The 11,139-nt window shown below is 53.8% G+C and overlaps 1 protein-coding gene across 4 annotated transcripts; it reads right to left on the reverse strand.

Moving 5' to 3' along the window:
• Window positions 1-3,628: 3,628 nt before the first annotated feature.
• LOC123842037 (uncharacterized) lies at window positions 3,629-10,784 on the reverse strand. 4 transcript variants are annotated; one of them, XR_006790346.3, is made up of 3 exons: window positions 10,277-10,772; window positions 7,330-7,354; window positions 3,630-6,073 (listed from the first exon to the last, which is right to left on the reverse strand). XR_006790346.3 is itself a non-coding variant. In XM_054507388.2 (2 exons), the coding sequence occupies exons 1-2, from the start codon at window positions 10,402-10,404 to the stop codon at window positions 4,870-4,872; spliced, it is 1,332 nt and encodes a 443-aa protein (XP_054363363.1). In that variant the 5' UTR covers window positions 10,405-10,721; the 3' UTR covers window positions 3,629-4,869. The 4 variants fall into 4 exon arrangements, 2 of the variants coding, with proteins under 2 accessions (XP_054363363.1, XP_064448219.1); XM_054507388.2 differs by lacking the exon at window positions 7,330-7,354 and having other exon boundaries at window positions 3,629-6,073; window positions 10,277-10,721; XM_064592149.1 differs by lacking the exons at window positions 7,330-7,354; window positions 10,277-10,772 and adding an exon at window positions 6,415-6,710 and having other exon boundaries at window positions 3,629-6,073.
• Window positions 10,785-11,139: the final 355 nt, after the last annotated feature.

Raw genomic sequence — 11,139 nt, forward strand, 5'->3', positions numbered from 1 at the left:
TGGCAGCCTGGGGACACGCTGCTCCCCAGGGAGTGCCTCATCTGCAGGCTCTGTGGTCTCCGGGAACTCAGTTCATCCCCAGTGGGTGGCTGTGACTTCACGTGTGCTTGGCTCTGTGCTGGGATGTTCTCCATCCCTCGCTCGCCCTCAGGGGAGCCCCGAGATTCCGAGATCCCGCCAATCTAAGAAGCTGCGGGTGTGGGGCCCGCTGTCTGGGGAGCAGAGCCCCCCAGAAGAGTCTCCTGTCTGGGGAGCTTCCAGAGACCCCATCTGCCCCTGCTCTGCTGTAGCCGGACAACCACTCCCGGGAGGAGAGGTTCCTCTGTGCTACTGCGTAGCTGCTGGCCCTTCTCTTCATCGTCCGTGGTCCCGCGGCCGTGGCATGGGGACAGGTGCGGGGACTGACCCCTGCCCCATGCTCCACGTGAGAGGCTAGCCAAGCTACCTAGCCTCTGAGCTTCAGGCGGCTGCCTTCTCAGAGCACTTTGCGAGGTCACCTCTGGGGTCCGCTCCGGCTCTAACCTGGCTGGATTCTATGCACATGAGCATTCCCCAGACCCCCTGGGAGTACCCCACATCCAGGGCTCACGCTGGTTCCCTGGTACCCCGCCAGTGACCAACTGCGATTTCCACTCACAAAGCCTCCCCGTGGGACCCAATGCTGCATCTGCACTTGACCCTGCCTCACCCGACCAAGCGTGGCATCTACACGTGACCCCGCCCCATGGGATCCGGTGCGGAATCTGCAGGCAACCCCTCCCCACGGGACCCAGTACTGCATCTGCACGAGACCCTGCCCCACTGGACCGAGGGTGGCATCTACACGTGACCCCACCCCGTGGGACCCAGTGTGGGATCTGCACGTGACTCCGCCCCACCCAACGGAGTGAGGCTTCCGATCGCAACGTTCCCCCCATGGGACCCAGTGCGGCTTCTGTAGGTGGCCCCCCATGGGACCCAGTGCTGCATCTGTACGTGACCCTGCCCCAGCGGACTGAGCCCGGCATCTGTCTGCACACAACCCCGCCCTGTGTGCTTCTTAAACTGGCTGGAAACGGGGGTGAAGGTTTTATATGAACTGTTATGCAGAGTTTTAAATACTAAAGAAAGAGCTAGGGCAATAAGCGAAGGAGCCAGGGGAAATAACCAAAATTAAAGATGTTCAAATCAGAAGTTAGCAATGACCTAAGCTTTTTTTTTTTTTTTTTTTTAATTATGATTCCACTGCTTCCTTGGGAACTGAGAAGCCCTAGGTGGGAGAAGTTCTGATGCCTCATGCACTTCTGATGACAAGACACAGGGCCTGCTTCCACCTGGACAAGGTGCACACACGAGACTGTAGATTCTGGGATTGGGTTTTTGGGCTTTGTGCCCCCCCCCCCACACACTGTACGTGATTTCTTTTATTTTCCCTGTCTGGCTCTTCTCCCATCTTGTTGGAGGCAGGGAGGCCTCCACAGCCCAGCATGGTGCAGAGCTGCCCCCAAAAAGCTCGCGAAGGCATTGCAGACGCGAGCCGCATTGATGTGGCGGGGACACGGGCCCCAGAGTCAGCCAGACTGGAGTTTCAACTTCCATGTTTGATGGTTGTGATGTTTGTAAAGTCAGGTAACCTCGCAGTCCTGGGTTTCTTACTAGTAAACAGGAGATAAGAGGGCGCGCAGTGGTCCCCGAGGCCACGGCCGGGCCAGTGACTATCAAACGCGTAACACACGGCGTGCGCTCAATACCCGGCAGACGTCATTAACGGGATGCTCTTCTCTGAGCCCTGACACCTCCTAACAGGGAAGCCTGACATCAGCTTTATGCAGGACTTTGAAGGACCTCACGGTTCATCACTGGTGGGAATGTCCAGCCACGCTGGAGGACAGCTCGGGGGTTTCTCACAGGGCTAAACACACTGGAACCCTACGATTTGGCAATCACAGTCCTTTGTATTTACTGTGTACAGGTCCACACACAAACCGGCACTTGGATGTTTCCAGCAGCTTTATTCATAATTGCCAGACTTGGAGGCAACCAAGATGTCCTTCAGCAAGTGATGGATAAATAAACTGTGATTCATTCAGGCAATGGAATGTGATCCAGCGCTGAAAAGAAACGAGCTATCACGCCATGAAAAGACATGGAAGAACCTTAAATGCAGATCACTAAGTGAACAAGCCTTTTATCACCTCACAGGCCCAAGAGTCAGAAGTCTGGGCATGGCTGGGCCGGCCAGGGGGGCTCATCCCGGACCCAGCTCGTTCAGATCGTTGGCTGAATGCAGTTCCTGGAGGCTACAGGGCTGAGGGGCCAGTCTTCGCTCCCGGAGGCCATGGGATGAATTCTTTCCTGCGATCCCTGTGACCCCTGCAGCAGCCGTGGGTGGACCGCCCGCCTCCCTACCTGGATCCTCGCTGAGTCTTCTCTCTGCTTCGCTCTTCAGGGTGATTAGGTTAGGCCCACCAGATAAGCCAGATGCCTCCCCTTTTCTTAATTGCATCTGCAAAGCCCCTCTGGCCACACAGGGTGACACATTTAGGTTCCAGGGACTCGGGTGTGGACACCTCTGGGTGGCTCTTCAGCTCAGCACACATGAGTGGTGCCAAACTGCTGTGATTTTGATTTACTTGCTACAGCATCCGTTGTTACCCCACTACAATCCCTTCCCCATTCTCCGAGCCCTCTCCTCCTGGGAACCTTGTGGTTTAGTGGAAGTGGAGAGAAGACCCCAAGTCCACACCATGCCTCTATCCCTTTCCACGTAGATTTAGGGCAAGTTTGGGAACACTAATGCCTAAAGTGTCTCCTCTGTAAATGGGAGTAATGTTAATGTTATCTAACAGATGTTTTGAAAAGTGATTATGAGCACGTTATTGCTGGCAGGTGTTGACTCAATAAATGTCACTCTCTGCGAGGGATCTCCCTCTGCTCAGATGCCCGCTGTGTGGGGACTGCATCCACCAGCCCGTCCATGGAGGCTGTGCCTCCCCCGGCTGGGCCCCGGGCCCCTCTGAGCTTGCCCGCACTCACCGCATAGCTGGGAGCAGCCCCAAACCAGGGGTGCCTCCTCAGACCTGTAAAGACAGATGCTGAGGCATCCACAAAAATGAAGAAGGAATGGAATCCAAACATGGCCCACGGTGATGGTCGCCGTCACCCTTTCTCTCCACTGGTGGGGAGGTGAACCACTGGCTGGCAGAGCAGAGACGTGGGAGTCCCCCTCCACCAGGTAGCACCACACTGTGACCTGGGGACATGACTTGGTGGCGCCAGGACGCGTGACTGAAGAAAGGAGGGACCCCCAAGTTCAAGCCCAGGAAGCAAGAGAGCCCTCCCCTCGGCGTTCTGCTGCTCCCTGCACCTGCTCAGATCCAGGTTGGGTCCAGGAAATACGGGGAGAAAGTGATCATGAGACACCCCAGCCCTGCGTCTGCGTCCCTGACCAGGCCCTCTGTAGGCCGACCACGTGAGGCCGTGAGCGAGTCCAGGAAGCACTTGCTGTTAGGTGTTTGCTGCTCATCACAGGTAGGGGGCTGACACAGTGGCCACCTCCTTTCAGGTTTTACCCATGAACAGACGTAGGACAGGACATCGGTAATCATCTTTGTTTCACTTGTCTTAAGATAATTCCCCGCATAGAACAAGATTCTCAACAAACGTCTGGCGACTCAAGAGTGGACAACACCCCAGTGCTCACTGAAGCATCTGTGAGCATTTACCTAGGATTTTGCTCCAGGAAGCTCAGGGAGTGCCTTGCATGCATCAGGGGAGGGACATGACAGAGAGGGTCTCTGCGTCCTTCCTCCACAGGTCGGGAACAAGGAAGAGGGCGGTGAAGGCAGGGGCCCCTACCCTGGGGAGTCCCCAGTGCCCGGGGTGGGCCAGGAGCAGAGCGCGGTGACCTGCCCCAGCCCGGGGCAGGGCCACACAGACACCTGCAGAGCAGGCACGTTTACAAAGGGCCAGACGGTGGGAGAGCACATCTCAGAACCTGGCGTTCCCAGCTGCCCGGTCCACGGTGTCCAGCAGGTAGCGATGCTCTGGGAATCTGGACCAAAGGGAGCGAGCTATGGGCCCCAGCACTCCAGAATTCTCTCAGGGAAGAGAGAGTCCCCCCACGTTTGGCATCCGAATGTGTGTGTCTCTGTGCGTTTTAGGTTTTCATTTTTAATTTTGCACAGCACCAAATGTTAAATGATTTTCTTCAGTCGAGTTGCAGGGGTCTGTGCTCTCTGATAAACGGGGCAAGCGTTTTGTCAATGGCTCTCCCTCCTAGAGATCCGTCATGTGCCTTTCTTCACGTCCCAGACAGGATGGGAATTTGATAAGCAAAGACGCCCTGGGGCAAGCTAGTAAAGATGGCCATTATCATTTATTAAAGCAGGTGCTGAATGAATTGGTCTTTTTATCGCAACGTGGATTTACGGTGCAATAGGCTATCCATTTTTCAATTTGGTGCACTGCCGCTAATAAATTAACAGATGTCGATTGATTTTTTCCCCTCCAGTCCCCTGTTTACACCTGACAGTCCCTACTTTATAGCTGAGCAATTATTTGAAGTTATAAACATTATAATTAGCAATTTTTTAATTAGGCTGACAATTAACAGGAGATTTGCAAAGCTGCTAATTTGACATGTCCTACTCTCTGTGGTGTTTATGTTAACCACAACTTGAGTGAATTCAATTGAACAGAACCATGGTGTCTGGGAAAAAAATCAATCTCCGAAGAACCTTTTCTCCCACTTGGCTAGCGCCATGGCAGTTCAGACAGGGAAGTGGGAATTCAGCGTGATTTCACAAGATAACAACATGAACAATGTGAGCCGAACACAGAACGGTGCATGAGATGGAGCTCAAAGTGCCCCACACAATAGCGGTGTGCTTAACTGCACTGAGGTGGGGACTTGGGTCTCGCAGAGCTCGAGCAGCATTGTGGCTGTGTCCCAAACGGCGCTGCCTGGGCCCGGGGGCCTCCAAGACCCACGTCACCAGGGCGTGCTGCAGCCAGCCGGCAGAGCCAGAGACAGAGAGAGACAGCTAGAGAGAGACAGAGAAGGAGACAGAGAGGGAGAGCAAGAGAGACAGAGAAGGAGACGGAAAGAGAGAAGAGGGAGAGAGGAGGGAGAGAGAGAGAGACAGAGAAGGAGAGGGAGAGAGGGAGACAGAGAGACAGAGAAGGAGACAGAGAGAGAGGGGAGAGACAGAGAGGCAGAGAAGGAGAGGGAGAGAGACAGAGACAGAGAAGGAGATGGAGAGAGACAGAGAGGGAGAGAGACAGAGAGAGAGAGGGAGAGCCAGAGAGACACAGAGAGAGACAGAGATAGAGACAGAGAGAGAGGGAGACAGAGAGAGGGAGAGAGAGAGAAACAGACAGAGACAGAGAGAAACAGAGAGACAGAGGGAAAGGGAGAGGGACAGAGATAGAGACAGAAGGAGAGGGAAAGCAAGAGAGAGAGAGATAGAGACAGAGAAGGAGAGGGGGAGAGAGAGGAGGGAGAGAGGGAGAGAGAGAGACAGAGACACAGAGACAGAGGAGAGGGAGAGAGAGGAGGGAGAGAGGGAGAGAGAGACAGAGACAGAGAAGGAGAGGGAGAGAGAGGAAAGAGAGAGAGACAGAGAGACAGAGATAGAGAGAAACAGAGAGAGACAGAGATAGAGACAGAGAAGGAGAAACAGAGAGAGACAGAGGGAAAGGGAGAGGGACAGAGATAGAGAGGAGAGGGAGAGCAAGAGAGAGAAGGAGAGGGGGAGAGAGAGGGAGAAACAGAGACAGAGGGAGAGAGAGACAAAGAGACAGAGACAGAGAGACACACACAGAGACGGTGTCTCTGGGTTTCCAGGGACTCTGCTGTCTTTCCACCGACGTCTTCCAAACAAAGGCAGGTTTCGTGATTCTGGACTTCTGATTCTGGAGTTCTAAAGGTGCCTTCAGCACACAGGAAAGACTGCACCTAAATCCTCGGAAGTCTTCGGAGATGTGTTCCTTGGTAACTGTTTCTGGCGAAGGAGAGGCCACCTTCGGCGAGGTCGTCTGTCCCGGAGGCTGCGTTCTGGGGCCAACAGGCACGGTGTACGGTCTCCATACTCTGCCAGAGGCCAGAGAGAAGCAGGAGAGAAGAAAGGATTTGAAAATTTTCCATAAGATGAAAAAAGAGTGTTAGTTTTATTGCAGTTTTAAAAAGAGGAAAGAAATCTTAAACATGAAAGAATATGGATTTTTCAAATTCCATGAGTTTTTCCTTGCTCTCTTTTCCCAGGGCTAACTACACTTCCTATTTGCAGTGAGGAACCCGTTAATTAAAATCTGCAGCACGGCCAGAAACAGCTTATTGAAGCTGAGATATGCCGTTGAGCTTTGATTAATAACATCTCACTGCTTTCATATTTTTTTTTTTTTTGAGAGTCTAGATCTGAAGAAATTCGCCACCTAGAGATGCAGAATCGGAAGACCTCCTCTGAGCCGTGCACTAGTCGGCACTCTGTGCTACGCATCGCCAACAAATGTAGTGTTTCGGAACACGGCATCGCTGCATCAGATAGGGGCCCCGTGCTCTGCGGGCACCTTTGCTCAAAAACAAAACAAAGCAAGAAGTCACGGACAGCACTGCTTCGGGAAGAGGGAGTTTCTAGATTCTGTCCTCCAGCCGCCCGCTTCTCAACGGCTGAGCCCTGCCTCCCCCGGCCTCTGAGGCCTCCACTCCTGGGCGGGGCAGAAACCCCAGCGCCCTCTGCACTGCAGGAGAACCCCTCCTTGGGAATGATTTTAAAATGCTCCCCTATGACAAGCACGTTACTTTAAAAGTATAAGTTATAATCATTACAACTAATTTGATATCAGTGAGCACATTCGCCTGAAGAAATTGTGTTCTAGGACAGAGTCAAATTCCATGCTCATGGTTTGGCCAACTTGCAAATGTGAAGAATTCAAGACCTTGTGTGAAATCAAGGATAAAGGATACATCGGTCACAAAGTTGTACACTTTATAACATCGGGAAGCATAGTGTTCTGTGTGGTCAAGGGCCATCCCTCCCTCCCTCCGTCTCTGTCTCTCTCTGGACCCATGACGGGTGACAGGTGATGGGCAGTGGGGGGCCTGAGAATCCCAGTGTCTGAGGACATCTGGGGTCCTCAGATAAGCATAAATTGTTTGGAACACTCTATTAATGCAAAGGAAATTATTTTAAAATACTTTCCAGGATATTAATTGATACCCATATGGGCAATCACGTGCCTTCAAAAGGTTAGATCATTATGTGTATTCTCTTTAAAAAAGCAGGGAAGTAAGTAAAACATCCCAGAAATATATTAATAAAAATGCTTAAAATTTTATATAGCACTTACTCTTAAACCGCTTCATTTCAGTTACCTGAAAAATTAAATCCATGCATTATTTTATGGAGATGAAGTAGACCCATGAGATACCATTGTGCGTGCGTGATCCACACCTCCCACAGAGGACGCGCAGTTTCTTTCAAAGCAAGAGTTACAGGAACCTACTAATTCATAAGCTTGTATGTAATGTGAATGTGGAAAATGGATCTCTTCCCTTCCTCCTCTGGGGGCCTTGACGCTCACGAGGCTGCTTAAGAACAGAGATGCAATCTAAAACATTCCAGCAGGTGCTGGCCATCAGGCAGACCCTGGCCACGGGGCTCCCGGGACAGCCTCCAGTGGGGGGGCGCTTTCCTAACAAGCTGGGGACTCTCCAGCTTTCACTTGTTTTAAACCAAATTCCTCGTTTCCTAATGTGGTTTTGCACATCCTCTCTGGAATCAATCAAAATGTACTCTGACGTAGGGAAGAGATGTTTGAGAGTAGGAGAGATGTCAGCGCCCCTTTATCTTGACAGTTAACGACGCGGGACACTTTGGCAATGGTTCTGTTAGAATAAATGGCTGATCAATAGCAAATTAGTTACAATTAAGTGCACGTTGCAAGGTGTTTGCCGCTTACCGATTAAGTGCTCACTTCTAATGGGCCCAACGAGCGTTACAGAAACCACCTGGGAAGGCGCGTCTGAGAACAGCTCAGATGCCTACTTCCGACTCTCCGGGCTTCCTTCGGTCCAGGTGGTGAAGGAAGGTGCCAAGGCCCCTTCAGGCCTTGGGGTTTCCAAAGTGCACCTGATTTCTGCAGCACTGTGCTTTGTTTTAGGAAAATCTCCAGTTCTAGCACTTTCTCTCTCAGGACTATGACAAGTGGTCACAGATTGAGCGGCTGGGCTAACAGCCACTGAGCTCCCCAAGAATGCCCCTAGAGAAGGCCCAAGAAGAAAGCTGCCATCCATCGTCCCCTGCACCTCTGCCCCCAGGATCAGGACAGACTTCTTTGGACCCCTGCAGTCCCCCTGTCACTCCAGCCCCACCCTGGGGGGAACATCACATTGTAACCGAGTGAAGGACCATGAAACACAGTGTAGCTCTGCGTGCCGAGCACAACCCTGAAGTGTCACAGTGGGTGGCCACGTGGACACATAGGGTCACCCTGAGAGCTGGGGTCTGGACCCCCACCAGCCCCAGAGAGGGGATTTGTAGAATCGGGAAGAAGGAGGGGGACTGCAGTCTCTGAGCTCAGGCCCCTAGAACTCTCCGTTGGCAGTGTCCCTGCTGTGATCACTAAGATGGGGCTTCGTCCCCTGAGTGCTGGCTGGGTGTCAGGAGCAGCCTCTATGGGGACACATCCCGGACATGAGAGACGTTGCCCTCATGGGACTCATAGCCCAGAGGGAGTGGGCGGACGGCAAGCAATACACAAGACTCTGCACATCGAGGGCTGTGCAAGCTGGGGGAGCCGGGTAGGGCTCGGGGCACAGGGACATGGAGGGAGTCAAGCTTGAAATGTCGAGGTGTGGCGGGCAGCCCTGAGGAATGGCAAGGTCTCAGCAAGGACCCGAAGGAGGTGACCTCTGGCCAAGGGGAGCAGGGGGAAGTAGGTGGGAAGCAGAGACCAGCACACGTCAGAGCAGGGTGCTGGAGAGAATGGGGCAGGGGTGTGGACAGTCCACCCAGGGCCCTGTAGGACACCGTGAGGCCTGGGGCTTCTGTTCTGAGCAACGCGGGGAGCCCTTGCTGGGTTCCAGCCACAGAACCCTCTGACTTGGATTTCAGAAGGGTCGAGTTGGAGCTTGGACAGGTGGAGCGACATGGGGTGGGGGTGCATCTGCAGGGGGTGAGGGGCTGGGTGGGTGGGGTGACCTGGGGGTGGCTGCAGGGGGTGAGGGGCTGGGTAAGTGGGGTGACCTGGGGGTGGCTGCAGGGGGTGAAGGGCTGGCTGGGTGGGGTGCCCCAGGGACAGGTGGCTGCAGGGGGTGAGGGGCTGGGTAAGTGGGGTGACCTTGGCAAGGCTGTGCAAATGGGCAAGGCTGTGGGCGTCTACTCCGCCATGAGCTGGAGCAGCAGGGTCTCGGTTTCCCTGTGCTGGTCATTCCAGGATTAGCCTGGGAAACTTGCCCTGCTCCTCACCGCCTTGGGTTAAGGACACTGCAGGTGGAGGTGCATGACACAGGTCCCAGGAAGCCAGTTAGTATCATCAGGACGGTGATCATTACTTCTTTCATCCATGAATTCATGCGCCTCCCCCCGCTGTACCTGATGCGGCTTGGGCCCCTGAGCTGAGCCTCGGGGGATCGCCAGGTAGGAAGGACATGCGTGGGCAGGAGGCGCTGTCCAGGGCAGTCAGCAAGCGGCCAGAGCCGGTGGACTGAGACTCGGGGTCACACAGCTTCTGTGGAGCCCCCTCGCCCTCGGAAAGCACACGCAGCCTCCTCTCCAAGGGGCCACGCTGGCTTGTGGCGTTGTCATCCTTGAGCACAAATGGGGCACGAAACACCATTCTTGTTGACCGAGAAGCATATTAAAAACCATCCCACTTAGGTTTCAAAGGAAAAGGAAATCAATTCTTTATCATCAGTTCAATCTATCAGGACTTACTGAGGCTGTTAGGCACATGGCATTGGCCTGGCCCTAAATTCACAGAAATTCAACAGTATTTTGCTGAAGACAAGACCAGGTGCGTGGAGCCTGCATACCCACAGCTGTCTCGCCTGGAGACACGAAGGACGTCAGTCTAATGAAGATTACCGAGCCGAGACTGAGCATCAACACTAGGCCCTCCTGGCAAAGCCCCAGGGCGGCCTCCCACCGCAGGCCCCCTGTCCCTGCCGGCGCCCTGCAGGCACCGCCCCTCCTCACCCCCTCCCGTCTGTCTCTGGGCCCAGGCAGGTGCCCACAGGGTCCCCCGCACGGCCTGCCTCTCATCATGGCGCAGCCTGACGTGGACATAGACGCACCTGCTGCTGGAATCCGGATAAGCACTTGCAAGCCCCGTGACTGAGTGAGCGAGCACTTCCTGGAAGACGTGGGTCTGGAAAGGTGGGTCAGAACAAGCCAGGCGAAGAAGAGCCGTTCTGTACTGCATACAAATCCATAGTAACAGGTTACTAGGATTCAGTGACTGGTTGTTATGTTTATTTGTCTAATCCAGGACTAAAAATAGAGGGGAAGGTAGGAGGGGACTCCCCTAGAGAGAAAACAGGTGGTCAGGATCAACAACACCGGGTCATTATCAAAAACAGGTCATAAATAGCTCTTGTTGTCCATGCTGTCCAGTGCTGGGAAAACCATCTGCAGACGGCTGAATTTCAGGAGGACAGGAAAGGCCCAAAGAGAAACAGAAGAGAGAAATGTGCTGCCCCCGAGGGCAAAAGGAAAAGAATGAACAATAACATAATAGTAACCCCAATCCCATCAAGTGATCCTTACTGGTAATAGACACTCCTGCACAAAGGATCCCTCTGTTAGAGAATAACACCATAGAACAAAACTGGGTATTTATAATTCACGGGTCCTCCCTTGGGAGCACATATCATCGGGGAAGAAAGGAATACAAAAGGGAAAAGCCTGGCCCGGGGTACAAAGTGGGTGCTACCAGCTCCAGGGGACCCCAGAGCCAGCCTGAGTGTCACGCTGGATGGAGGTCAGTCCCTTCTGCTCACGGCCCTGTCCCTGCAGGCCACGTACACAGCGGGTGTTCAAGCAGCTGCCCTGGGCAGCCTACACCATCATCACGGGCGGCTGAGCTCTCTGGGCTGGGGCCAGAGCAGGGGTGGGGGCAGAGATGCCCCCCTTTCCTGGGAGAGTGGCCAGAGGGCCA

The sequence above is a fragment of the Mirounga angustirostris genome, unplaced genomic scaffold, assembly GCF_029215605.1.
Source record: "Mirounga angustirostris isolate CCGP_5_RB_7025 unplaced genomic scaffold, mMirAng1.0.hap1 SCAF_5, whole genome shotgun sequence".
NCBI lineage: Eukaryota > Metazoa > Chordata > Mammalia > Carnivora > Phocidae > Mirounga > Mirounga angustirostris.

Coding starts and splice junctions, on each gene's coding strand:
- LOC123842037 (XM_054507388.2), bottom strand. CDS start 10,404: ATGCAGTACAGAACGGCTCTTCTTCGCCTGGCTTGTTCTGACCCACCT. Junction 6,074..10,276: donor TATCCGGATTCCAGCAGCAG/GTGCGTCTATGT, acceptor GGCCTCTGGCAG/AGTATGGAGACCGTACACCG.